Here is a 27026-nt window from a genome sequence, read left to right as displayed (position 1 = left end):
GAGTCTCCCAGCCTGGGAGGTCCTGGAACTAGAGCAGGGGGCGGGGCACCTGCATCCAGGCCCTCCACCAACTCCATGGGGTTCCAGCAGGGGCCTAGGCCAGTCCCCCCATTCAGCTTCCTTTTGGGGTTCCTCTGAGTCTTGTTGGACACTCAACTGTCAAAGATGCCCAGTGGCACATACGAAAAGTGCCACACTCAAGGACGCAGATTTCTTTTCCTCTCACCAGCCATCTTCAGGGATCATCTGTCTCCCCTCCAGCTTGATGGCTCTGTGATGGCAGAGCCGTGTCCGTCTCTGTCACTGGCCTATCCCCAGGCCTGGGCACAGGGTTGCACCTAGGAGGCCTCTGGTTGTTGAATGACTTCATGAATTCAGTCCTTAGGTGACAGCTCTTATCCAGGGAGGATCAGGACATAACTGTTCCCCTGTAGTTCAGAGTCTCGGTTTCCTCATCTGTGTGGTTTTTAAAAGTACTAATCCTGACCACAAGGCTGGTTGGGAGGATGAAATATGCTAGGGAACAAAGGTGTTTTGGAAACTGACACATGCTAGAGAAATGAAGGGTAACATTCTAGAACAGAACTGATCAACAGGGTAGCTCCTGGCCACATCTGGCTCTTTACAGTTAAATTAACAAAAATTAAATAAAATGTGTCATTTGGTTCCTTCACCACACTGGCCATATTTCAGGTGCTCAGTGGCCCACAGGTGGCTACCGCATTGGCCAGTGCAGTTACGGAACGTTTGCATCATCACGGAAGATCCTGTTGGGCAGTGCCAGTATCAACTCATTTAGGCTACAAAGAACTTTAGAGCAATCACCAAGAAAGTAAGATCAAATAAAATACAAGAGGGATGTATTTTTCTCCCATGAGATTTTCTTGCTCAAAGCCTCGTTACTTTTACTTTACACATAGTTCTAACAGACTGCATGCCCTGGTTTCACAGGCCACAACAGGAGGGCAGTAACTGGCTGGGCATGGTGGCTCACACCTGTAATGCCAGCACTTTGAGAGGCTGATGCATGCGGATCACCTGAGGTCAGGAGTTTGAGACCAGCCTGGCCAACATGTTGAAACCCCGTGTCTACTAAAAAATAACAAAAATGATCCAGGTGTGGTGGTGTGTGCCTGTAATCCCAGCTAGTTGGGAGGCTGAGGCAGGAGAATCGCTTGAACCCAGGAGGCGGGGGTTGCAGTGGGCCAAGATCGTGCCACTGTACTCCAGCCTGAGCGACAGAGCAAGACTGTCTCAAAAAAAAAAAAAAAAAAAAAAGAGTAGTAACCTTTTGAGGGCCTGGCATGGGGGAAGGTGCAGTGTCAGCAAAAAGAACCGGTCAGTCGGCATCTGGAGAATGATTGGAGAAACCATACAAAATAGACACAGTCACCCCAACTCTGCAGCCATTGAGAAAGGCGCAGCTCCCCTGTGCCCGCAGCACCAAGGGCACGGCTGGGTTGCAGCCCAGCTCACCAGTGGATCACAGTAATAATAACAACAGCCCCGGGGCAAGGAGAGGTTAAATTATCTGAAGGAAACCAGGGGAGGGAGAGTGTGAACGGCATTTGAGATGTCTTCTGGGACCAAGGCCCAAACCGGCCCTTCTAGGATCATATCGTTACCTGCCACTTTGCTTTCGCTGTACAACTTTCCGTTTGTGAGATTAAAGAGAACATGAAATATTTTGACAGGCCTTCCCCAAATGAGCATCCATGGGTTTCTGCCTTAGAGGCCAAGCTGAACTATATGTGTCTGGGGACCTGCTGCGTGGGGTAGCAACAGAAGGATGGACCTGAGACCCCTGCCATGCTGGTTCCAGTCGTGGCTTCAGCTCTAGTCCCAGCTCCTTTCTGCATAATATGTTCTTGAGGTGTGTGAGCACAAAGGTACACAAATTGGAGTTTGCCTCTGGCCAGAGGAATTTGGCATAACAGAGAGATGGAAGTTGCTGTCTTGTGGGGGTTATGAAATTGAATCCTGGGCCTGTCTTATAAGAGCAGGAGGCCTGTGTGAGATCTCCCCTGCTCTGTGCCTCAGTTTCTTCCTCTGTAGCGTGTGGATAACAGGGATAAAAAATAGCCTCCCCGCCTTAGCATTGTTGTCAAGTTAAATGAGGGAATATATGTAAAGCTCTTAGCATGGTGCTGGTCACATGGTAACTGGTTGATGAATGTTAACCAGGGGCACCTGTGAATGTCCATCTGGGTGGGGCGTAGTGAGGCTAGCGTCTGCATAGCAGGTGTCCTTCCTTTTGTCATCATTAAAAAAAGGTATATGGCAGCTGTGGTGGCTCACACCTGCAATCCCAGCACTTTGGGAGGCAGAGGTGGGTGGATCGCAAGGTCAGGAGTTCAAGAGCATCCTGACCAACATGATGAAACCCTGTCTCTACTAAAATTACAAAAATTAGCCGGGAGTGGTGGTGGGTGACTGTAATCCCAGCTACTCAGGAGGCTGAGGCAGGAGAATCACTTGACGGGAGGTGGAGGTTGCAGTGAGCCAAGATCGCACCACTGCACTCCAGCCTAGGCGACAGAGCGAGACTCCATCTAAAAAAAAAAAAAGATATATACAGCTGGCTCTTCACTGTAGTCAAAAGATAGAGACAATCCATGTGTCTATCAGCAGATGAACGGATAAGCATGTGGCCTGCCCATACAGTGGAATGCCAGTCAGCCATAAAAAGGAATGCAGTTCCGATTCATGCCACAGCACAGATAAACCTCAAAAACAGTAAGTGAAAGGAGCCAGGCCCAAAGAGCCACAAAGTATGTGATGTCATTTATGTGACATGTCCAGAACAGGCAAGGCCCATTGGTAGATACCAGGCTAGTGGCTGCCTGGCGCCTGGGGATGGGGTAGCAGTGAGTGACGACTTAATGGTATGGGGCTTCCTTTGGGAGTAAAAACATCTCGGAACTCGATAGAGACGATGGTGACACAGCATCAGGAATGGACTCAATGCCCCTGAATTGTACATCTTAAGTGATTAATGGTTAGTTTTACGTTCTGTGGATTTTACTTTGAATTTTAGAAATGCAGCCAGGGGAGGAGGGTACTGAAACCCATTCTCCCAGCGCAAGTCACTTTTAGCACCACTGCGTATGACACTGTGATGGCAGCCTCATCATTAGTGTTGTTGTTGTTGCTGTTGACCGTCTAAGCAGGGCTGTCATCCAACTTGTTGTTTCTCCTTTGGGGCCCCAGGGTGTGTGTGCAGGCCCAGTAAATCCTTCCTTACAGTGGGGTGGTGCCACGTGGAACCCAACTGTGCAGCATGGGTGTCCACTGTGTGATAATTCAAGCCACTTCCATGTAGGGATAGAGGGGACTTGTCTCCAGCCCAGCACATCCACCCAGATGTCAGGGCCACACATGCCCCATGACAAACAGCCTGCTGTTTTCAACCCCATCCCCGACTGGGCAAGGTTTCTCTGGCCTCGGGAATAAGCTCATGGGAGGATTTTCCAGACTGGCTTGTTTTGGGGTCCAGGAGCTCCTCCCTTCCCTCGCACATGTTTTGAGTCAGCCTGGACGTCATGATTCACATTGGCTGTGAGAGGAATCCCCATGGAAACCTGCAGGCAGGTTTGGGCAGGAGGGAGCTGGCTCCCCACAAAGGCAAGGGAAGGCGAAGGCTAGGTGCCTCCTGCCAGCAGCGGGGGCCCGATGGGGGCTCTTTCTGGGGGGGTCAGCTCACCCCATTCCCCACCCACTCTGGAAGCGGGTCTGAGGCCGTATCTGGTTTCGAATGCCAGTTCTGAAGATCTCTGGGGGTTCACATGGGACCCTCATGAGGTCCCTCTAGGCCCTGCTTTTTCCAGCCCAGATCCAGCATTGCATGCCCCTGGACAGGGGGCTCACCTGGAAACAGGCAGAGGCAAAGTATCTCTTCTTGGTCTGGCAAATGCAGGATCCCCCAAAACTAGCTCCATATCTGTCCCCGAGAGCAAAAAGACAAAGGCAGAGTTCACCGACCCATCCTCCAGCTCCCATGGAAGGCAGTGTCCCCAGGGGCCAGAACCCCAGCTTGTGGGCTGCCGCATCTTCAATTCCCTCTGGGCGCCGTCACCTTGCGGGCACTCAGTTAGCAAGCAGTCCCACCAAACCTACCTGGGTTCGATCCTTGCTTCTCACATGGCCTTGTTAAGCTGGTGGCCCAGGACAAAAGCCCCTTAGCCTTGGCCAGGGCTCCCCGGTTCCCTTTAATATCCATTTAATGAGAGCAATTTGGCAACAACGTAAAACATGCTCTTGCCCTTTGTCCCAGTAATTCCATTTCTGGGAATCTGGCCTAAGGAAATAATCCTAAATATAGTGTAGAAAAACATGTTTCACAAGGATGTTCACTGCGGAGTTGTGCATGGCAGCATAAAATGAAACAGTGGCACTGTCCCCGAGGGAGGGGGTGAGAGCAGGGATGAAATCGATGGTGGCAGAATATTTTATAGCTGCTACAGTGAGAGTTCTGGAGCTTGCCATTCAGAGCAGGGAAATCTATGTGCGATAATGCGGAAAAAAAAGGCGTTACAAAATTCTATGTACTGTATGATTTCAGCTTTATAAAAAATTATATATTAAAATAATCAGGAAAGTCACACACCAGAGTGCTAATGAGTGATCTTGACTGGATTTTTATGGGAAAGATTTTATTCGTCATCTTCCAAATTACCTTCAGTCTTCATGCATTGCCTTTTTCAGTCAGGTTTGCGTTGTAATTTACATACAGTAAGAGTCACGCTTTTAGCGTGCAGATCTGTGAGTTCTGACAAACGTATACAGCCAAGTGACATCGCCCCCACAGTCAATACAGAGAATATTCCCATCGCCCCCAAGAGTCCCCCTGCCCCTCGCCCGCCCCAGCGGCTGGCAACCATGGGTGTGATTTCAGCCCCTGTAGTTTTATTTCAGGATGTCATATAAATGGAATCATACAGTATGCCTTACACTGCTCTTAACGTTTAGGAAAAAAAAATTTTCATCTGCTTATTGTTCTCTTAGCTGTACATCTTAGAGCAGGATTCCCTACCATCCCTCAATGGGGAAGAATTTTAATGTTTTCTCTTATCCAATTCAGCCTCCTACCCCAGACAGGAATCTCCTCCCCTAGAGCTCCAGTCATCATGTACAGCTTACCAGGGAATTATCAGTTATCTGTAAAATCATCCCAGCAACAGAAAAGTACCCAGAATGGCAGAGGTGCCTGGGCAGTGTTAGGTCAAATCTGAGCCCAAGGAACATCAGCGTTCAGAGGCTTTCCATCCCAATCCAGCCCGTGTCCCCTGCAAGCCTCCCGTGTTCCTGCCCAGTGATAGCACTATAGCAGCAGCAGCAGTTTTTTGTTGTTTTTTTTTTGAGAGGGAGTCTTGCTCTGTCACCCAGGCTAGAGTGCAGTGGCGCGATCTCGGCTCACTGCAAGCTGCGCCTCCTGGGTTCACGCCATTCTCCTGCCTCAGCCTCCCGAGTAGCTGGGAGTACAGGCGCCCGCCACCATGGCTGGCTAATTTTTTTAGTATTTTTAGTAGAGATAGGGTTTCACCGTGTTAGCCAGGATGGTCTCGATCTGCTGACGTCATGATCCGCCCGCCTCAGCCTCCCAAAGTGCTGGGATTACAGGTGTGAGCCACCGTGCCCGGCCTTGTTTTTGTTTTTAAATAAACATTTTCTTTTAGGACAGTTTGAGATGTATAGGAAAGCGACGAGGATACTCCAGAGTTCTCACACGTCCGCAGTCTGCTTCCTCAGCTGCTAGCATCTTAGTCTGTGTGCTGCGTTTGTCACAACTTGTGAACCAATATTGATACATGATTGCCGAAGTCCACATTTTATTAGGTTTCTGTAGGTTTACCCTGATGTCCTTTTTCTATCCCGGGATCCCATCCAGGATCCCCACGGTACCTGTAGTCATGTCTCCCAAAACTTCCCTTGGCTGGGATAGTTGCTCAGGCTTTCCTCATGTTTAATGAGCACTAGTCAGGAGTTTTGAGGAAAGTCCCTCAGTTAGGGTTTGTCTGATATTTTTCTGATGGTTAGACTTGGTTTATGGGTTTGGGGAGGAAGGCCCCACAGGCAAAGATTAGTCTTTCTCAAAATAGCGCGTTTGATTGCGTTCTTTAGTTTGTTCCAGCTACTGTGCTGAGTCCTTGATAAACTAGATCTCCGTTAATGGTCCCAGGAATTCTACCTATTAAATCAATTCTCATCTTAACCAGTAGAGGAAATGAGCTCAGAGAGGGGGAGTAACTTACCTAAGGACACACAGTAAGCTGCCCAAACACAGGTCTCCTTGGTCCTAAAAAGTCTGCTTTTGGCCAAATGCTGCTTCAGACAGCAGGCATGCAGCTTGTCTGCTTTTTAAAAAGAGTATGGGTTGGGCGTGGTGGCTTATGCCTGTAATCCCAGCACTTTGGGAGGCCGAGGCAGGAGGATCACCTGAGGTCGGGAGTTTGACACCAGCCTGGCCAACATGGTGAAACCCCATCTCTACTAAAAATACTGAAAAATTAGCTGGGCATGATGGCGTGCGCCTGTAATCCCAGCTACTCAGGAGGCTGAGGCAGGAGAATTGCTTGAACCCGAGTGGCGGAGGTTGCAGTGAGCTGAGAACGCACCATTGTGCTCCAGCCTGGGTGACAAGAGTGAAACTCCGTCTCAAAAAAAAAAAAAAAGGACCGGCCATGGTGGCTTATGCCTGTAATCCCAGCACTTTGGGAGACTGAAGCAGGTGGATCACAAGGTCGGGAATTCAAGACCAGCCTGGCCAAGATGGTGAAACCCCATCTCTATTAAAAATACAAAAAATTAGCCGGGCGTGGTGGCGGGCGCCTGTAATCTCAGCTTCTCGGGAGGCTGAGGCAGAGAATTGCTTGAACCCGGGAGGCAGAGGTTGCAGTGAGCCGAGATCACGCCACTGCAGTCCAGCCTGGGCTACAGAGCAAGACTCCATCTCAAACAAAACAAACAAAAAAACACTATGTATTTATTTATGCCCAACCTTTCCCTAAAAAGCCTTGGTTGCAACTTCAGATCAAAGCCATGTTAAGGCAGCTAAGGCAGGGCATGTGAAAGGTAGGCTCAGAAAGCCTCTCTCCAGTATGTTGTGGGTGGTGCTTACAGTTAAAACACGGATGAACATTGCCTTTATTTTCGTAAGATATTCATTAATTTGTCAGGAAATTAGTAATCACCTCCTAAATGTCAGATGCCATTTAGGCACATGAAACAGCAGGTGAACCCTCCTGCTCCCACAGTACCTAAACAGTAGTAGGGGACACAGACAATCAGTGACCAACCCAATAAGTATTTGAATATGGGTGAGGAAAAGAAGTATAGAACCAACCACCAAGCCCTGGCTTCTCCGGCAGTGCTCAGGACAAGACATGCTGTTAGGGCTGAGTCATTTACTGCAGAATAGGGAGAACAGAACAGTGCATGGGATGCTGGAATAGGCCAGAACAGTGAAGGGCAGGCCCACAAGTGTGACTTTGAGGCACGCTGGTATAAAGAGAACCTTCTTGGGTGACACATGGCAGCCGCCAGGATTGGTGGCCAGGGGGTCCTCTGAGGGGTGAGCGATGCAGTGGTGGAAGGGACAGGATGAACGCGGCTGCCTCCTCCCCTAGATTATGGGGTCCAGGCAGCCATGTCTCTCACCTGGACCTGTGCAGCAGCCTGCAGGCTGTCCCCCTGCCACCACTGTCTCCTTTCAAGTCTGTTTTCTATGCAGCAATCCCTGTGGACCTTGGCTAAAGCTCATGCAACCCCCTGGGAGGAATCCCTGAGCCCTAGGTAGACCTACCAACCTCTCCAGGAGTGCTGCGCCCTTCTCTCCAGTGCATCACTTACCCAGCCCTCCCTCCGTTTCGCCTTCTGCTCCGCCATGAAAACTCCCAGCTGTTCCCACCTCAGAGCCTTTGCCCTGGCCGTGGGCTCTGGGACACTCTTTACTCCTGCTCTCGGCCGCCTGTCATCACAGCCCATTGTGATTCTTTGTGCAGCCCTTGCCACTCTCTAGTAGTTTATTTATTTAGATATTTTGTTTGTTGTCCATTTGCCCACTAAGCCCCTGTCTTATTCACTTCTGAATTTCCAGCACCTAGCATGGTGTCTGGAACATAATAGAAGCTCAGTAAATGTCTGTCAGATGAATGAAGGAATGAATGAAAAATGAATTGATCAATCCTTTCTACTTTTTGAGCCTAGCAATTGATCACATCAGGGAAATTGAGGCAGCTTCAGCCCTCAGCCCTCTCTACCTCCACCCCCATCACCATAACTCTCGTTTGGCAGACAGATACTGAACTTAACAAACCTGACAGAGGTCCTCCATCTGTATGGTAGAATTAACCTGTTGGGCCTTAGACTTTGAATTGCCTTTGCCTCTTTCTTAGAACACAGGATAGAAGTCAGGCGTCTGATTCCAGAGTCAGATGGCCAAGTTCAGTCCTGGCCATGCCACTCCTAGCTGGATCACCTTGGGCAAATCATGTGACCTCCTGAGCCTCAGCTTCCTTGTCTGTATGATGGGATGACCTTGATACCTGTTCCACAAGACCTGTGTGAGGTTTAAATGATTGCCACGTGCCCAGGGTGCATGCAAGAGCTAGGGAGGTGTTTGCTGTTATTCTTCTCATGTGTGCTGCACTCACCTGATTCTCCTGAAGTCTGGCTTCCTGGAGCCGAAGTGACAAGGACACCTACTTTGGCTCCTGGTGGCCATTGTATCCGTCGGTCACCTGGTGCCTTCTCGGGACAGCAAGACTCACTCAGAGAGTGGTGGATGGCTGTGGATTTCTCTTGCCCCACCCGTACTCCCAACAATGACCGATAATAATCGCCTTTCTCATTCTTTTCAACACATGCTATTGAGCCCTTGCCATGAGCCAGGCACTGGGGAAAGAGTGGGAACCAAGACAGACCTAGGCCCTGACTTCGTGGAGCTAGCGGCCTGGCCAGGAGGCAGACATCCAACAGATAATGGCACAGAATAAAGCCACAAATAAATAGGGTGTGGTGAGCACTGGAAAAGGAGGGCACAGGGAGGGGTGCAACCAGGTTGGGTCATGGGTCTGGAGGGTGGGAGTTCCCCCGAAAAGTGCAGTTGAGATGAGACCTGGAGAGTAGAAGCGCAGATGCCAGGGGTGGGGCTGTGCTCTTTCTGGGACAAGGAGCAGGTTGAGTTTGAGGTACCGTCAGCAGGGCAGTGTGAGGAGTGTGGAAAGGGAGAGATGCCGCCGAGGGGCAGGACTCAGGGCACAGGGAGAGCAGACCCCCCCTGGGTCTGTCGATTGTGGGTGGGAGTGTGGATTTTGTGGCCTGGCCATTGGGAGCTATTGAAGAACGTTGAGCAGGAGGGTGGGGCTATGGAGTTTGCCATCTTGGAACGTGGCTGTGGAGGCCGAGTGGAGGATCCATATCCGTGGGGAGAGGGAGAAGGGAGATCGATGCTTTCTGGGCAGAAGAAGGTGGTAGCTTATTGCTGGTGAGGGATGGCGAGCTTCCAGCCATTCCCTGTGCTCGTCCCGTGGATACCAAGAGCTGCAGTCCCTAAGTCTTTGCCCTCCATCTGCTCCCACTCTGTTCCTAACTCTGCACCTCCAGACGTGTGGGCGGAGTTTTACAGTGAACCCCCTTGCAGCTGGATATGGCCAGCCAGAAACAGAGAGGCTTACTTTGGTCACCAGAGGTGCCGAGCGCCTGCACCAGCTCCATTTGCCTGTCGCCAGAAGGATGATGTTTCCAAAACCGTCTGAGATGCAGACGTCATGCCTGCTACTGTAACCAAGGCATATCTCTTCTTTTTCTTTTTTTGCTGCAGCCAACTGGGTACATGGAAAACTCAGTCTCCTACAGCGCAATTGAAGACGTTCAGCTGCTGTCCTGGGAGAATGCCCCGAAGTACTGTTTACAGCTCACGATTCCTGGGGGAACTGTCTTACTGCAGGTAGGAGAACTAAACATGAACAAGCAGTTTCTTCTCCCTCATCTTCATGCACTCGCCCCCCTCGTTTCCTTTGGAGGGAGCCAGCCAGCTATCAAGAGGAAAGGTTGTTTAACTTTGGGGGATTTTATGCCCCAAGTATAAGAAAGCTGTAAACCGAGTCTGACTGGAGAAAAGGAAAAGGACTGTGGATGGCCTGAGCGCCTCCTGCACACCTGCTGCAGTCTAGGAACTTTTCAGGTTACTCATTTAGTTCCCTTAATCAACCTGATAAATAAGTTTTATGGTCTCCATTTTACAGATGAGGAAACTGAGGCACACAGGTGAGTTGTTAGGCCCAAGAAGGCTGTGAAAAGCAGATGAGCAATAGATACTAAGTTCTTGCTTTACTTCAAGTGAGGGAGTTTCTGATATCTTGTTGATCTAAGTCTGAGGCTGATAGAAGTATAAGCTATCTTGTTGGGAAAAAAAGTGCTTTCTGTATGTACTGGTCAGGACGTTTGGTTGGAAATGACACAAACATTATTCCAACTAGTGAGACAAAAAGAGAGTTTAATGCTGTTAACTATTAAAATAACTATTAAATTAACTATTAAAGTAACTGGTAAGTTTTATAGAGGACTTCAAGCATTGCTGGATCCAGGGGTCAGGTGACATCGTTAATATTCGGCATCTCTCTCTCCATCTCCTGGCTGTGCTTCTGTGTGTTGGCTTCATTGGCAGAATCTCACCATGTGGTAGGAAAGATGACCTACCTGCAGCCCAAAGCCACATCCTTAGAGGCTGTAATCCTTAAGACTGAGCGCTGTTTTTCTTTCCGGTACCTTTTACAAAATCTCATGGAAGATCCTGATTGGCTCTGCTGTGTTCCCACTCAGCCCCCAGGAATGCGCTCCCCTGGATTACCCGCCCACCCTTGACCTCAGGCAAGGCCCGGGTCTCCAACTGGTAGCCCCACCAGGCCCACACAGAGGCGGTGAGGTGGGTCCACCAAGAATGGAGAAGGGACCGACAAAAAACCACGACCACGGTCACACACACATAAGACATGTTACGTGATGTCAGGGGAGCCAGCCCAATTTTCAGAAGGAACCCCGAGTCCGAAACCCCTCATCTAGAGAAAATTTACCCTCTTATCAGTGGGAAGAAGATCTGCCTTGATTTTTCTTTTGACATCTTTTTATTCCTAACCTGTTTCTCCAGCGAAACCTTCTCTTAGCCCAAAGAGATGCTCTCTAAAAACCTATTTTAGATCTGGCAGCCACTGGATTGTGTAACAGCATTGGGCTAAGAGTCACCCAGTTTGGGCTCCAAGGAATGCTGAGCTCAGTAGCGGAGCGTAACAACTTAGCATTGTTAGAAATGTCCTGTTACTTACTGTCATCTCTCAGAGGACTCTGGAAACCACGCCTGCCCCGGCCTGCTTTCTTCTTAGTGAATCTCTCACACTCTGCCCTCTACGCTTTTCTTTTAACCCTGTCCCCACACCCCCACACTGTTCCTCCCCCACCTCCCCACCGCAGCCAGCAAAGCCTTCCTCTCCTTTCTTTCTCTCCTCTCATCTTTTTGATAGAGGTCAGTGTCACCCTCGTGCCAGATGCTTCTCCTGCCAGCTCCTCTGCCTCTTCACTCGCTCCTTCTTGCCCATCCGATGGCTGCAGCACAGAGTCCATGAAGGGATTGGTCAGTGCCAGCCCCCTCGGCGGGGAAGATGGGGCGGGCAATCACAGGGTTCAGTGGCCAACAGAGAGGTAGGGATGCCAGAGATTATCCCACCCCAGTGACTTTACTGCCATCACAGAGCTTTGAGGCAGCCTCTCCCCTGTGCTGGGGGAGGCCCCATGCTTGAAGAGCCCCTCAGCCCCTGGGGAGACAGAGCCATAAACAAATGATTACTGAAATAATGGCTAAGACAGAGGCAACCCCAGAGGACTGGAAGCCCAGAGGAAGGAGGAACTCATTTGGCCTCAGGGGCCAAAGCAGGCTTCCCAGACAGGTGGCATTATAACTGGGTGTAGAGGGATGAGTAGGAATGGTGGGGTGGGGGGCACACACCCCGGGCAGAGGGGATGTGTGTGCAAAGCATGAATATGGGGGACCTGGTTACTTGCTGCAGCTGGAGGAGGTGGAGAGATGGAGTTTGGAGATGGAGGAGATGGAGAGCTGGAGGAGATGGAGAGATGGAGCTGTGGATGTGTCTAGATCTGTTGGGCGATGGCCAGATCACCCAGGCCTTGCCAGCCAAGTGAAGAAGCCTCAGACTCTGTTCCAAAGGCAAGAGGCAGCCACTGAAAGCTCTGAAGGGGTAGAGGGACACTAGAGGAATCAGTGTGGTGGCAGGGCAGAGGGGCCTAGATCTGCGGGTGACAGAGAGGCAGGAGGGCGCCCCTTGAAACAGTCCAGTTGGAGGAGAGGAGGCCCTGAGCCTCCACTTTCCTGCTCCACCAGCAAAGGGGTCTCATTCCTTCTGGGGCTGGAGGGGCATCCCTGGCCTCCGAGCATCACTCGCCACAGGGATGGAGGGGCAGTGAGGCTGAAAAGCAGAGAAGCAGTGCCTGGAATGTCCCTTTAACCCGGCTGTGGCCGCGGGCCCAGCTGTGATGACTCGCCTGGCCGCGACGTCCGGCAGGGCTTCAGGACAGAGCTGCCGCTGTGGTGCTGAGGAGCCGAGCGGGCCGGGAGTCTCTAGCTGCTCTAGTATCCCACTTGCTCACTGCCCCCTGCTCCCGTGGACAGCGCAGTCAGAGGCAGGAGCAGGAGAGGAGGAAGCAGAGGAAAAGGAGGAGGAGGCGGCAGCTTGCAACTCCTCAGATCCAGAGCCGGGCTCCGAGCTAGCGCAGGAGCAGCGGACGCGGCCTCCCAACCCTTCCCCCCAGGGGAACCCAGGTGGGTGCAGCCCCTGCCCCTGGCGGCTGTGGTTCTCTCCCTAGCTGCCATTTCCATCAGGGGAGGTAGAACTGGATCGGCTTCTCCCTTGCTTCCCTCTCATCCTCACCCCCACACTCTGCCCACTGTGGTGCATGGGTGGTGTGTAGCTGGCTCATTCTATAAACAGGGCTAGCGAGTCTGTGTGGTTCTAGGGAGGCTGGGGTGGGGTGCGCTTGGCCCCCGGTGTGGTGCTCAGGGCTTTCTTCAGTCCTGGTTGTATTCACGTGCCTTTTGTGATGGGTGGCAGAACCCTCTGCTTTGAAAGCCTTTAAAAGTAAAGGCTTGATTCACATACAACACACTGTATTAGAACCCAGAGCTATGGTGTCCCAGAGAACAACCCCTTCGGCCCTGGGGGCAGATCTTCCCTGCTCCAGGGTGGGATTGGGGACCAAGAAACAGCCAGGTACCCATCTGGACAGCGTCACCTGAGTGCTCCTGCTCAGCAGAGGAGTGAAAGTGCCTCAAACGGTGCCGCCCGGCACAGCCCCCACTAGCCACGCATGGCAGCCCACATATGGATTTAATTTACTCAATCAAATTAATAACATAGTTCCTCAGCCCCCTTAGCTACACCGCCAGTGGCCAGGGGCCACACATGGCTAAAGGCTGCTGTGTTGGGCAGTGCAGATAAAGAACATTTCCATTGACACATGAAGTTCTGTGGAGCAGTGCTGACCTCGAGGCCTTTTCATTTTGACCTCATGCTGCAGGCACCTGAGCCCCTCCTGGGGCAAATCGCCTCAGATCACAGGGGGCTCTTCGATCATGCAGTCTGGCTGTGCTGTAACGCAGTCTGCACCCTGCTGCATTACAGCACAGCCATTCTGTCTACAGACAAGGAGAATGGCGGGGCCCAAAGAGGGCTAGTGCCCCTTCCCTACCCCTTCCCTACCCCAGCCTGCCTGATCTCTCTCCGTCTCTGTCTCTTTCAGGTTCTTTGCATCCATGTGTGTCTGTTTTCCTCTGTCTCTCTCATGCCTTTTCTCCATCTCTCTCCCCTCCTTCCCCTTCCGTCCCCTCCTGCCTCTCCTCTTTCTCTCTCTTTAGTCCTTGCTGTGGCTCACTCTGGGCTTCTCTTGCAGGTCCTTCCTCCAGGACTCTCACCACCTCTCAGCCTGTCCCCCAGTCCTCTCTGTGTGTCTCTCCCCTCTTCTCTCTTTTCCTCCTCCTCCCCTCTCTCTGTCTTCTAAGGAGCTCCTTGTAAAACTCTTACTTTGTTAGAATTTGAATCAGTGCCTCCTGCAGACCTCGGGGAGCTGACCTGATCCTTCAAGGAAGGCAGAGAGGACATTCAGGCCCATGTCCCTCATCCCCAGCTCAGAGACAGAGCAATCTACCAGCAGGTTGAGTTGCCAGACAGGGGCGTCCAGCCTTCCAGCATGGGTCCAATTGGTGTGTTTTGGGTGCTTTGTGTTCTTCAGCGTGTTAACCTTACTGCCATGTTATTAGAATCCCTGGTTGCAGAAAGGACCTATTTATCCTGTTTCCTCCATTAATGCCCTTTCTGCTAGCATTTCATTGTGGGGAGGCCAAGCATGTAAATACATAGACAGTGTCATGAAAACGTCCTGAAGGTGCTCCTCACTGGCCCCTGGGATGGGGTAGTGGGCATTAAAGAGCAACGGGGCGCAGATCAGCTTCTGGGGGATTCTGCCTAAAAATTGAGTTGCTGCCCATCAGCAAAACTCAGACAGAGCCACTGCTCCACAAACAAGGCTTCAGGCGAGATAAGAGCAGGGAGACCCACCTCCCAAGAGTGTCTGCTTCTTTCGGGGATGGGTTCCGGGACTCGGCTCTTCTCACCAGTGTTCTGGAAAGTCCTGCAGGAGGCAGGGCAACTGTTTACCCCAAACATTGGCAGCAGGGCAGGGACAGGGTGGGTTCCTTTCTTACTGGAAGGTAGCAAGCAGGACTTTTCCGGTCTGGAAAGCACCAGAAAGGTGTCACTCTCTAGCTTCCAGTAAGAAAGGAAGCTCGTTTTCCCTAAGAAACTGGGCCGGGGAAGGGGAGCTTGGAAAAGGTCGCTCACAGCGCACCCTGGGCTGTTTCTCTCACCTCTCGGAGACAATGCAACAATGAGAAAGAACTTGGCAAGTTTGGGAGAGGAAATTGGGCAGCATTTGCCTGGAACCAGGCCCTTTCAGCATTCCAAAGATTTAACACCAGAAGTCGGAACCAGCTGCCTGCCGGCTTCCAGGGGACTTGGGGTCTGGCTGGAGACCTTTCCCATGTCTGAATGGATTCTCCTCTGAGTGACCCTCAGGGTTGGGCTGGGGGACCTTTCCCAGGTCTGAATAGATTCTCCTCAGAGTGACCCTTGGGGTTCCAGCCGTGCCTTAGGTTCCCTTTGGGCTGGGTTCTCTTGGCTCAGCCACCAGCAGGACAGTATGGGGACTCTGCACAGAAGCGTGCCCCTTCCCCCAGCTGGAACGCAGCCTGGTCAGCTTTCCCTTTGCTTGGAAGCCCCTTAGAGGTGCCTGTGCTGGGATTCAAGACATTGCCTAGCAGCCTATGTCCTTCTTCAAAAGCAGACAAGCCAAAGGAACAAGCAGTTTACAGCCCAGCCTTGTCCCAACCTTTGTGACTCCATCAGCCTCCACCTGCTCTCCTAGAGGCAAGTTCTGGCCCTTCCCTTAGTTTCAAGGTGAGGTCTCCTGCATGCCACATCCTTTTTCCTCCTGCTTCATCAGTAGGGCAGCTACCATGGAGAAATAATGCTCACGGATGTCCCAACCCAAGTCCTGGGAATCCACAGGAGCTCAGATGCATTGCTTCATGTTCTAGGGCTAGATTGTAGGGAGGGAAGACTGTGAGGTCAGATAGACCTGAGTTTCTGCCCAACTCTCCTGGGCACTAGCTCTGGAACCTTAGACTCTAACTAGCCGTGGAACCCTAGGCTCTAACCAGCCCTGGAACCCTAGGTTTTACCACATTGTAGCTGTGGAATCCTAAACAGCGGGAAGAACCTCTCTGGGCCTCATTTAATTTATCTGTGAAACGCACTCTAATACTTGTCTCCTTGGATATTGTGAGGCTTATAGATATTACATGTAAAATACTTAGCACTGTGCCTGGTACATAGTAGGTGTTCAAGAAAACACTGCCATGATCATTTTTATAGTCTTAGTCAAATACAGTTTGGGGAAGAGAGGGAATCAGAGCTGAAGAGTTCTTCTGAAGGTCTGTTGTGTGTGGACTTTCTTCGCTGAGCAGAATGGATATACGAATGCGCCATTCATCTATCCATCTATCCGCCCACCCATCCATTTATCCATCAGACTGTCCATCTGTCTTACCTGTTTTTCCATCCATCCATGTCTCCATCCATCCAATTCATTCATTCATTCAACACTTCAACCGATCTTTCATTTAACAAACATTTCTCCGGGTTTCATGGACGCAGTGGTGCATAAGTCAGACGTGGTTCCTGACCTCGCAGAGCCCATAGCCTGCAGAAGGAGGGCAACTAGACATGCAATTCCAGGACAGTGTGATGCGTTAGGCGAGGCATTCTGGCCTGTTTTGGTTGGGGATGGGGAGGGGAAGGCACCATCAAGACAGTCATTCTAGAGAAGTGGCATTTCAGGAGGGACCTGAAGGGTAGGTAGGAGTCCAGTGGGCAGTGGAGAGAAGGGGGTGACAGCAGAATGTTCCTGGTGGGAGTACACGCTGCGTGGAAGCCAGTCTGAGAGCAGGGCAGGCCAGGTGCTGCCACAGTCATGAGCGGCCACGCATTCTAGGTGGCTGGAAGTGGTAAGGCGTTGTTTCTCACTTGTGCTGCGTGTCCACCATGGACCGGCGGGTGAGGGGAGTGTGCCAAGCGCTGCATGGGTTCTCAGGGGCTCCCATGCGCGGGCCACAGGTCACTTCAGCATGACATCAGCTCGTTGCATTGGCCTGTGTGCTTGCCAGGAGCCCGGAGGGAAGAGACCTGGAAATGACTCAAATGACGACCCTAGCAAATCTGGGTGTGTGTGGTGTATGCGTTGGTTTCCGCAGTGGAAAAGTGGCAGCGGAGGAAAGGTTGGGTTAGATCTGGGTCCTTAACCCGTGGTCCATGGTAGATTCCAAAACTGCCTGTGCAGTCCTACGTGTGGGACTGTGGTGTGTGTGTATGTATGTCTGTATGGTTTATGTGTGTGTGTGGTGTGTCCGCATGTGTGTGCGTACACGTGTCTCTGTGTGTGTTTATCTGTGTATGTGTCTGTGGTGAATGTGGTGTGTGTGGTATGTGTGCATGTGTGTGCCTGATATGTGTGCTTATATGTGGTATGCGTCTGTGTATACGGTGTGTATGCACATGTATCTGTGTGTGCATGTGTGTGTGGTATGTGCATATGTGTGTGTCCTGTGTCTATATGTGGTGTGCATTGTGTGTATTCTCTGTGTGGTGTGTGCATGTGTGTGGTGTGTGTGATATGTGACTGGTGTGTGTGTGTGTGGTGTGTCTATATGTGATGTGTCTCTGTGTGTGTATGATGTACATGCATGTGTATGTGTGTGTGATATGTCTTTGTGTGTATGAGATGTGTATGGTGTGTGTCTGTGTGGTGTGTGTGTATGTATGTGTCTGTGTGATGTGTGTGCATGTGTGTGTGATGTATGTGGTACGTGTTGTGTGGTGTGTGTGCATGTGTAACTATGGTGTGTGTGCGTATGGTGTATTTGTGTGTGTGTGTGTGGTGTGTGTGTCTTTGTGTGTGTGGTGTGTGTCTGTGTGTGGTGTATGTGTCTTTGTGTGGTGTGTATGTTGTATGTGTCTGTGGTATGTGGCTGTGTGGTGTGGTGTGTGTGTGGTGTGTGTATGTGTGTGGTGTGTCTTTGGTGTGTGTGTCCGTGTGCGGGTGTGTCTTTGTGTGTGTGGTATGTTGCGTGTGTGTATAGTGTGTGTGTGTCTGTGTCTGTGTGGGGTATGTGTCTTTGTGTATGTGGTGTGTGTGCATGTGTAACTGTATGGTGTGTGTGTGTGTGGTGTGTATGTGTCTGTGTGTGTGGTGTATGTGTCTTTGTGTGTGTCGTGTCTGCATGTGTAACTGCTGTGTGTGTGTATGGTGTGTGTGTGTGGTGTATGTGTCTTTGTGTGTATCGTGTCTATGCATGTGTAACTGGTGTGTGTGTGTGGTGTATGTGTCTTTGTGTGTGTGCATAAATGTTGACATTACATGGGTGTGAGTCCATAGCTTGTTTTAGATTCTCAAAGGGGTCTATAAACCCCTAAAAACTGAGAACCCCTGGATCAGGTGATCTTTAAACTCCCTTTGGCTTCTGATGGAAAGATGCTCGTTGTTACAGTGGACAAACATGGCTGAAGCCTCTTGCCTTCTTCCAAAGTGCAGCCAGCCTAAACGGGGGTGGGGAGGGGGCCGCGGCCAGCTTTCCTTCTTGTTGCACTGGGGCAGAAGGAGCCGGGCACGGTGGGTGGGAGATCTTGGCTGTCTCTGCCTCCCTGGAAGGAGGCGCAGGAGAGTTCTGCATCAAGGCTGTCCTCAGCCCGGCATCTCTGTGCCTTGCCTTACATGTCATTAATTCATTCAGCGGTTTTTTTTTTTTGTTTTGTTTTTTTAACACCAGGCTCACTGGAGCAGTCGCGGTTAATCCTACGTGGATCCTGCCTCCTCTCCCAATCCTGTGGGTGGGACATAAATACCCAGCCAGCCTCAGGGTGTGGGCTGAGGGCTTGAAGAAGTGGCCGCCAGAAGCTTCAGGAGAGCAGAGGAGGGATGGGGTCCTGGCCGAGGTGTGGGGAGGGCAGGGGCAGGCACCGGAGTGTGCAGAGGCACCACACTGCCTGCTCCCAGCCTCAGCTTCCTCATCTGTAAGATGGGTGCGTTGAGGAGGAGAGGAGGTGTGTATGAGCATTTCTCGTGGTGCCTGGTACCGTGTAAGCACCTGTGGTCTGTGGTTGGTAGTGACACGCGTCATCGCACTTAGTTTGCCAGCCTGTGTCATACCTGTTTAGCTGGGATCTGCAAACGGCTAATGAACCGAAACCTGCCTTCTTCCTGGAATGCCACACCGACCTCCAAGAGTTGAGAGGATCCCAGAGAGGAACGGAAGTGGCCAGAAAGCCAAGTGTGGCTGGGGAAGGGGATCACCCCTTCTGTGGGAGGAAAGGCTTGGAAACCCAGATGGCTCTGCCTGGAAGGATGGGGCCGAGAAGAGACTGATGTGTAGCAGTGTCTGTGCTCAGTGGCTCTGAAGAAATCCCTCCCAAGCCTTTAGACATCAAGTGCTGCTGTGAGAGGCAGGCTACTGAGGACCCCGCCAAGACTGGAGGCTCCTGCAGCTCAGCGGGAAGTCACAGGGGACATAGCCAGGCCAGGCAGCTGGGGCCCAGGAGGAGAGATCTGTCAGTCATCCCTGCAGCAACTCAGCAGTGGGACGGACCCAGTCTGGCAGGGCCAGAACCACCTGGATGTGAGCTCGGGGCAGAGGAAGATGCCAGGAGCACCAACGGTGTGACCAGGAGAAGCCACAGTTGTGGAAATGCTGGTTCCTTCTTTAAAAATGCCTACGGGGCAAACACATCGGAATGTCCACTTTGAAAAGGAAGAAGGGGCCAAGAGCCAGTAGGCCCTGCGGGTCCCTCAGGGCTCTCATGTGCCAGCAGCCGAAATGGGATCTGGCCATCCCAAGCAGGAAAGGAATGTACTAGAAGGACGGTGGCAGCCTGGAGAATGGCCTGGAGCTGGGGTCGGGGGCATGCAGGTGGTAGTCCCATCACCACCAGTGCAGGAAGATGCAGGGCAGGACCCAGCTCTTCCCAGGTGAATTCTCCCTGCCCCATCTCTACAGCACTTGCCCAAGATCCAGAGTCCTGGGCAAGAACCTCTGCCTGGCCAAGCCAGAGGACCGGCTCACACACTGCTGAGGAGGGCTGGAAGGCCTCTCAGACTCACGAGCCAGGGAGGCCCCAGATGGGAAGTGCTGGGCTAGCCATCGTGGAGGATGGTCTGCGTTGGGTTTCGCCACAGAGGCTGGGGAAAGGAGTCTCCTCTGGTCACTCTCTACCACCTGTGACAGCTGGGTCACTTTCCTGTTTCTTCCTTTGTTTCTGTGTTCATTCATTCCCGTGTAACCAACGCTGGCCCAGCCAGGCACTGCTCACCTAGCTGTGGAATCAGAAGTAAGGCCTTGCCCTAAAGGAACTCCTAGTCCATTCATTCCTTTGTTCATTCATTCAGAAAACACCTTTTGGTCTCCTGGTGCTGCAGGCCCTGGGCTACAGCAGTGGGTAGAGCATGCGTGGCCCCTTCCCTCTTAGGGTCAGACATATATGCAGGGCAATTTGGCAGGGCCAGTGGACACAGAAGAGGGAGGGATGTGGGTATCCTCTACCTCCTTCCTTTTGTCTTTGCTTGGCTGTTCCGTTCAGCCAGTGACAGCTTACAGGCACTGCCTGGGTCCACTGTGGACCCCCAGAGCCAATGGGACAACTCACATCACCGTTACACCAACCTGGTTGTACCTCCTGCCTTTATTTCCTATTGCTGCTGTGACTGATTACCCCTAACTTTGTGGTTAAAAGAACACAGATTTAGTCTCTTATGGTTCTGCAGGTCCGAAGTCCAACACAGGTCCCATGGGACTAAAACCAAGGTGTCAGGACTATGTTCCTTCTGGAGGCTCTCAGGGAGAATTCGTTTCCAGCTTCTAAAGGCTGCCCGCATTCCTTGGCACATGGCCACATCACTCTGACCTCTGCTTTAGTCTGACTCTGACCCTCCTGCCTCCCTCCTGTGAGGACCCTTGTGATTTCATTGGGCCACCTAGATCATCGCCATCTCAAGACCTTGAACTTGGTCACATCCAGAGTCCCTTTGCCACACAGGGGCCAAGAATTTGCCCCTGGGTCCCCAGGAAGATGAAGTTCCCTTTATGTGCCAGAAAGCTCTAAACCATCCTATGGAGAGTTAGAACCAGAAATTTAGGCCACAGAATCCGACAACTGAAAATCAGTGAAGACTACAGAAACAGGGCTGAGGATTTTGAATCTCTGTTAAGTTTGCACTTGGCACGGCCTTTGGAAGTTACTTTCAACTAAGCATCTTGAGCCCCTGAAGTCCAGCCTCCCCGGCTGGACTCCCCTCAGGGTCACCCTCACTCTGAGAGCAAGCAGTTCTATGATCCTTTTGAAGCAAGAAAACAGCTATAGGGTTTGTGATTAAAGGTAAAATTTGTGATTAAGTGTAAACTTAATCACAAGGGATTTAGGATGGAACATGTTTAGGGGGCCTTATTTTCCTTACCACCTCCTTCTCTCTCTGGTCCCCTTGGTGTGTGAAGAAGCACAGGAATGGATGTGGACCAGGCATGCCCTGGAACCAGCTCATCCCGGCTTCCACCTGCCCACCAGAGCCGACCGTGCCCGTCTCTCCCAAGCTCTGGCCCAGGGGCATCCCCTTGAAGGTGTGGAATCAGCCAAGATGGCATTTTTCACAACACGGAAATCCGCACACGCCGGGATCAGGGCTTTTTGTTCCAGAGAGCCTGATGTTAAGCATTTATTAGCACAGCCCTGGCCGTGGCTGCTGACGCTGCTGGCCCCTGTTTGTAGAGTGTTTGCACGTGCCAGGCACCGTGCTGAGGAAGCACTTTTCGTGGATTAGCTCATTGTTTGGGATCTTCGCAGGGCTCTCCCCCAGCAGGGGTGTATTTGTCATCCTAATCAATAGGAATTGTGACAAGAGCAGTAGAGCTTGGGCAGTGCTGATGGGAGGGAGCTCAGCAACAGTCTCTCCAGGGGGCTGTTTCTCCTCTTCAGCCTCCACAGCTCCAGGCAGGGGGCACAGGCTTGGGTTATCAGGCAACTTGCTCCAGTCACATCACTAGACACGGCAGAGCCGAGACTTGAACCTGCACCTGTAAGAGGCTCAGCCCTTGTAGGAGTTCCTGTGTCACACGGAGGACTTGCCTCCTGCCTGTTTGGCACTTGGGCAGACTCAAGCTCCACCAGTGTTGGGGTGGCTGGTGTGGATTCGTGCAGTCCAGGGTTCAAAACCCTGAGTCCCTGAGCTCACCCATGAGAGCCTGATTCCCCACCACACTTGCTACTGGAGTGGATCCTTCATCCAAGGCCAGAGATTGCTCCAGACCCTGACCTGGAAGAGCAGCTGATGTTTCGTAGATGACTTGGGGAGCGGGAGGTGGTCACCTGTAGCGTGACCTGGATCTCCTCGAACAAGGGTGAACCAAAGGGGTTACGTGCTTGAGCGTGTGTGTGCACGTCTGTGTGTATCAAGGCAGAAGGTGGATGTTCGTGCTTGGAGAGAGACTCCAGCCTTCGTCAGACCCCCTGAACCATCAGAGGGAGGGTCACTTTGGAGAGAGGGTTGTGGGTTCTGGTGGGGAACGCACGCTGCATTTCGGCCCAGCGTGGGGTGGAGGGGTAGCCAATGGGGAACTCAGAATGGCGTGGTGTTGTGGTTTATAGCAGGGATCGGATTACCTGGGTTCAATTCCTGGCCCTGCACCACATGTCTGTGAACACTCAGGAAAGTTTTTAACTTCCAAAGTCTCGGTTTCCTCATTTGTACCATGAGATGTTGACAGTACCGACTTCACAGAGCTGTCTTGTAAGGACTGAATGAACCAGTCCACACATAGGACTCAGAGCTGTGTCTGGTGCCCATGAAACACCATAGCATTACTGTTCTGTTAGCAGATCGAGAAAGGAGGTGAGAGCCGCAGTGATACTCCTGAGGGCTGGGAGGGCTGCCTTGGGCTGCATTTTATTGGAAAGGACTGGATGATGGCAGTGATAATGATAACAATAATAATAACAATGGCTGCATTTTTGACCACCTGCCATGTGCGAAGCCCGGTTCTAGATGTTCTACAAGAATAATTTCTGGTTCTTAAAACATCCCTGCAATATCAAGGTTATTGTCCCCATTTTACAGATGGGAAAATTGAGGCTGAGATGTCCAAAGACTCAGAACTAGTGTAGGGTAGATCAGAGAAGGTTTTGTTTCCCCCGCTGTAATGTTTAGCCTAGGTCTGCTGGGTGCCGTTCACCATGATCTTCTGCCATTGGCAGGAGAAGGTCATGGTTAAATGCACAGACTTCGAAGCCAGGCTGCCATCGGTTTGAATGCACTTCATCGTGAGATCTCAGGATCTTGATTTTTCCCTCTGTGAAATGGGCATAACGATAGGTGCCACCTCATAGGGCTGCTGTGAGGACCAAAGAGAGACTATGTGGATGACAAAAGCCCAATTCCTAGAACAGTCCTCATACACAGGCCCCCAGCCAGCCCCCACCATTCTCACTCCCAGGCCTCCAACTGGTTCATCCCAGCCCCTCCCATGCCCCTAAGTCTGGCTGTGTGTGCAGTTGAAGCTCTCAAGTCAGCAGTGTCTGAAGTCACTCATATACAGCAAAGGAAGCACATGGTGCTAGTGATGTCTTGTTTTTAGGAAATCCTCCCTGGCCAGCCCTTCTGTTTTGTTTTTGCACACAACAGGCTCAGCTTAGCATATCTTTCAGCAGGCTTGTTAGGGTCACAGAGCAGACACTGTCCGCAGAGCAGGCTTGGGGGCTCACATGCTGGCCTTGAATTGCCCTGAGATGCTGCAAGCTGATGACTGGACCTTGCTGTCCTGTTCTTGTCGTTACAGGCTGCCAACAGCTACCTGCGAGACCAGTGGTTCCATTCTCTGCAGTGGAAGGTAAGTTCTGACTCGGTTGCTTGTTTAAAGCGACTCAGGCAGCGGCGTGATGGCTTAAAGCCAATCTGTCACCCAGAGGCATGAAAGTGGAGAACTCATGCCTTCCAGATGGCTCAGCTGAGGAACGTTGTTCCCCTATCTAAGAGCCCCTGGCCCTTCGTCCTCTACTGTTCAATTCCTATCCCCTGCAGTGCTGAAATGGCATTCTTGCCCTGGTGTTCTCAAACCCTATAGCTGTTTTCCTGCTTCAAAAGGATCATAGAACTGCCTGCTCTCAGAGTGAAGGCGACCCTGAGGGGAGTCCAGCCGGGGAGGCTGGACCTCAGGGGCTCAAGATGCTTAGTTGAAAGTAACTTCCAAAGGCCATGCCAAGTGTAAACTTAACAGAGATTCAAAATCCTCAGCCCTGTTTCTGTAGTCTTCACTGATACTCACTTGTCGGATTCTGTGGCCTAATTTTCTGGTTCTAGCTCTACATAGGGTGGTTCAGAGCTTCTGGCACATAAAGGGAACTTCATCTTCTTGGAGACCCAGGGGCAGATCTCCTAAGAGAGGTCCCCCAGCCACCCAAGGAGCCTGAGTTGTGCCCCATGGCTCAGGCGATGGAAACCCTGACGTTAGGACCAGGGCGTGAAGCACGTACAGTCAGCTTCTCATTCCTGCCCTGCCTCCCTGTCTCTCCTTGTCTTCTGATCTTCTGGTTCAGAACAAGCTTTGACAGGCCCCTGGCCCCACAGCAGGTATGGCTGGAATGACCAGTGTGTCATAAGCTGTCATCCTTACAGTAAGCTGGGGAGCCACAGGGGATGAACGGCTGGCCCCATGCAGAGCTGGGTGCCATGTCACGTGTTGGGAGGACCCAGGGAACACTCAGGATTCCTCTCATGGCTCCAGAGGGGCTCCCCCAACAGCCAGGGTTGGGGGCAGAAAGGCAGCCCCGCAGAATTACTTTCCTGGTCCCAGAGAGGGCCACTCCCCTCCTTTCCTCTGTCAGCTACTGGTCCTCTTGCTTTGTGCTGTGGTGCCAAGTCTCAGAAGCTGAGCTGAGTCTCCACGTTGGGATTGCAAAGGGGAAGAGAACTAGTTGTTTACTGAGCTCCTACTGTGTGCCAGGACTAGTGTGTTTTGAGCTCCTACTGTGTGCCAGGAGCTCTGCTAGGCTCATCATGTCCATTTCACCCTCACCACAACCACATAAGGTTGATGATTATCGTTGTTGCCATTTTCCATATGGGAAAGATGAGGCTCAGAGTGGAGTCCAAGCTCCCATTGTTAGGAAGGGGCTGAGGCAGGACTCAGCTCGACCTTTCCAGCACCTGTGTGTACTGGAAATTTCTGAATGTAGTAGAGTGAGAAGGCACAGATGTCAGCCAAGCAGGTAAGGTGGTGCACACCTGCTCGTGTGATCAGCACTGAGAGCTCCATTTCCCCGGGGAGAACATCTCTGATGCCTGGGTCTTTCTTCGTGCCCAGGTATGAGTGTGTCTCAAGACAGGCGGGACATTCGTCAACACCTACTGGGGACCATCTGGGGGTCAGATGCCAAAGCAGTTGGGAGGGAGTACTGAGCGGTGGTGGTCATGGGGGTACCACCTCTTCCTTTCCCCATGGTGTTTTACTTGTGGGGCCTCAGAAAGTGACAGCCTTGCATTTTCTCTTAGCTCAGAACAGGGCAGAATGTACTTGGAGACACACTGCCTACCTGACAGGTTGGGGGAAAAACGCCTTATTTAAAAGGAGGCCAAGATGAGTGTCAGTGAAGGCTGTCAGGTGCGGTATTCCACAAGGCTCTGTTTTCTGCCTTTCCCTGGTCCACATTTTCAACAGTGACTTACACGTGCACCTGGAAGGCAGCATTTGTGAAATCTGTGAGTATTGCACAGCTGCAAGGGGCGACCAAGATGATGGGCAATAGAAATGGACTTCAGGAGGCTTTGGCTAGAAAGATGATTTAAAAGCTCAGGCCTGAAACATTCAAATGTCAAGGATTGGCTAGGTGTGGTGGCTTACACCTGTAATCCCAACACTTTGGGAGGCCAAGGCAGGCGGGTAGCCTAACTCAGGAGTTCAAGACCAGCCTGGGCAACATGGCAAAACGCCATCTCTACCAAAAATACAAAAAATTAGCTGGGCGTAGTGGTGCGCCCATGTGGTCCCAGCTGCTTGGGAGGCTGAGGTGGGAGGATCACTTGAGCCCATGAGATGGAGGTTGTAGTGAGCCAAGATCGGTCCACTGCACTCCAACCTGAGTGAGACCCCCATGGCCCACCCGAAAAATGTTAAGATTTGCATGTGGGATTCAGACAGTTGATTGAGCAAGTCCAGAACTGGGATCACTGTGTTTCTAGCAGCTCTCATGAAGACCTGGATGTTATGGTGGCATCCGGTTTATTTATGGTTGCTAAATTTAATCAACCAGTTTAAAAAATTTTCAGAAAACCAAAATCAGGATGTCAAGGAACTGGCAGATGCCTGGGTGCGTGCTGGCCCACTTGCCAGGTGATCAGTGGTAGTCTTCGTTCTCAGGGTGTAAGCTTTGGCTGTGTCTACAGCATGCGTGAGACATAGTGTTTCTCCTTGGACAATTGCCCCCCAGTAATTTAGGTATGCTGCCACCAGGTGGCAGTGATATTTCAGTGTTGGCAACTTGATCTCAATTGCCGTGGCTCTTTGTACCCAGTTTTGGTGATATTTGAGAAGGCATGCTCTCCTTCCTTTTAAAATGGCAAAGAAACGTAAGGTGTTTTGGAGGTACCGCCAGCTAGCCAAATGAGCTGGGAAACCTGAATTTGGATATTGGTTCTGTGGGCAGATTCCAGAAAGTGTTCACCTAATTGAGATGCAGTTACCGAGTACCTGTGAGATGCCAGGTCTGGCTAGGTCATTTCTGGTTCATTGTCGTTAAGCAAGTAAAAGAACCAAGGCCCAGAAAGATCAAGTGACTTGCCTATAGTTGCCCAGCAGATTTCAATCCAGATCTGTTGGGCTGTCCTACCTCCTCCTTGATCACACTGTGCCCTTCTCTGAGATTGGGACTCTACAGCCCTCCCAGGACATAACCCCTCTGCTTCTGCTGATACAGCCACTCTCTCCCCTCTTTATTTATAACCACCTGTTTGAGGTTTTTCTTTTTCTTTTCCTTCCTTGTTTCTTTTCTCTTTTCTCTGTCTTTAACCGAAAAAAGAAAAAAAAAAAAATCAGCGGAACATCAAAATTGAGGACCTTTAGAAATTCCACCACCTCAGCTTGAATTTTTTAACTTTCTTTTTTTTAATTATTATTATACTTTAAGTTTTAGGGTACATGTGCACAACATGCAGGTTTGTTACATATGTATATATGTGCCATGTTGGTGTGCTGCACCCATTAACTTGTCATTTAACATTAGGTATATCTCCTAATGCTATCTTGTTTTTGTCATTTTCTCTCCACCAATACACATTTGTCTCCTGTGGCTGCAGTGCACACATAGTCAGAATAC

The 27026-nt window shown here is 51.3% G+C and overlaps 1 protein-coding gene across 2 annotated transcripts in view; it reads left to right on the top strand.

The window, feature by feature from the left end:
- The window catches only part of CMIP (c-Maf inducing protein), a 267662-nt gene that overhangs the window by 150427 nt on the left and 90209 nt on the right, over positions 1-27026 (top strand). The window contains exons 2-3 of one of the 2 annotated variants that reach the window (XM_032156342.2): positions 9821-9946; positions 23495-23545. In XM_032156342.2, coding sequence (XP_032012233.1) covers positions 9821-9946; positions 23495-23545 — 177 coding nt within the window. Of the gene's footprint in view, positions 1-9820; positions 9947-12808; positions 12830-23494; positions 23546-27026 lie in introns of those variants that run through there. The other variant, XM_058440448.1, reaches the window with a different exon arrangement.

Source organism: Hylobates moloch, unplaced genomic scaffold (genome assembly GCF_009828535.3).
Source record: "Hylobates moloch isolate HMO894 unplaced genomic scaffold, HMol_V3 SCAFFOLD_6, whole genome shotgun sequence".
Taxonomy (NCBI): domain Eukaryota; kingdom Metazoa; phylum Chordata; class Mammalia; order Primates; family Hylobatidae; genus Hylobates; species Hylobates moloch.
Note: the sequence above shows the minus strand (reverse complement) of the source record. Positions and strands in the feature narration are given on the sequence as shown.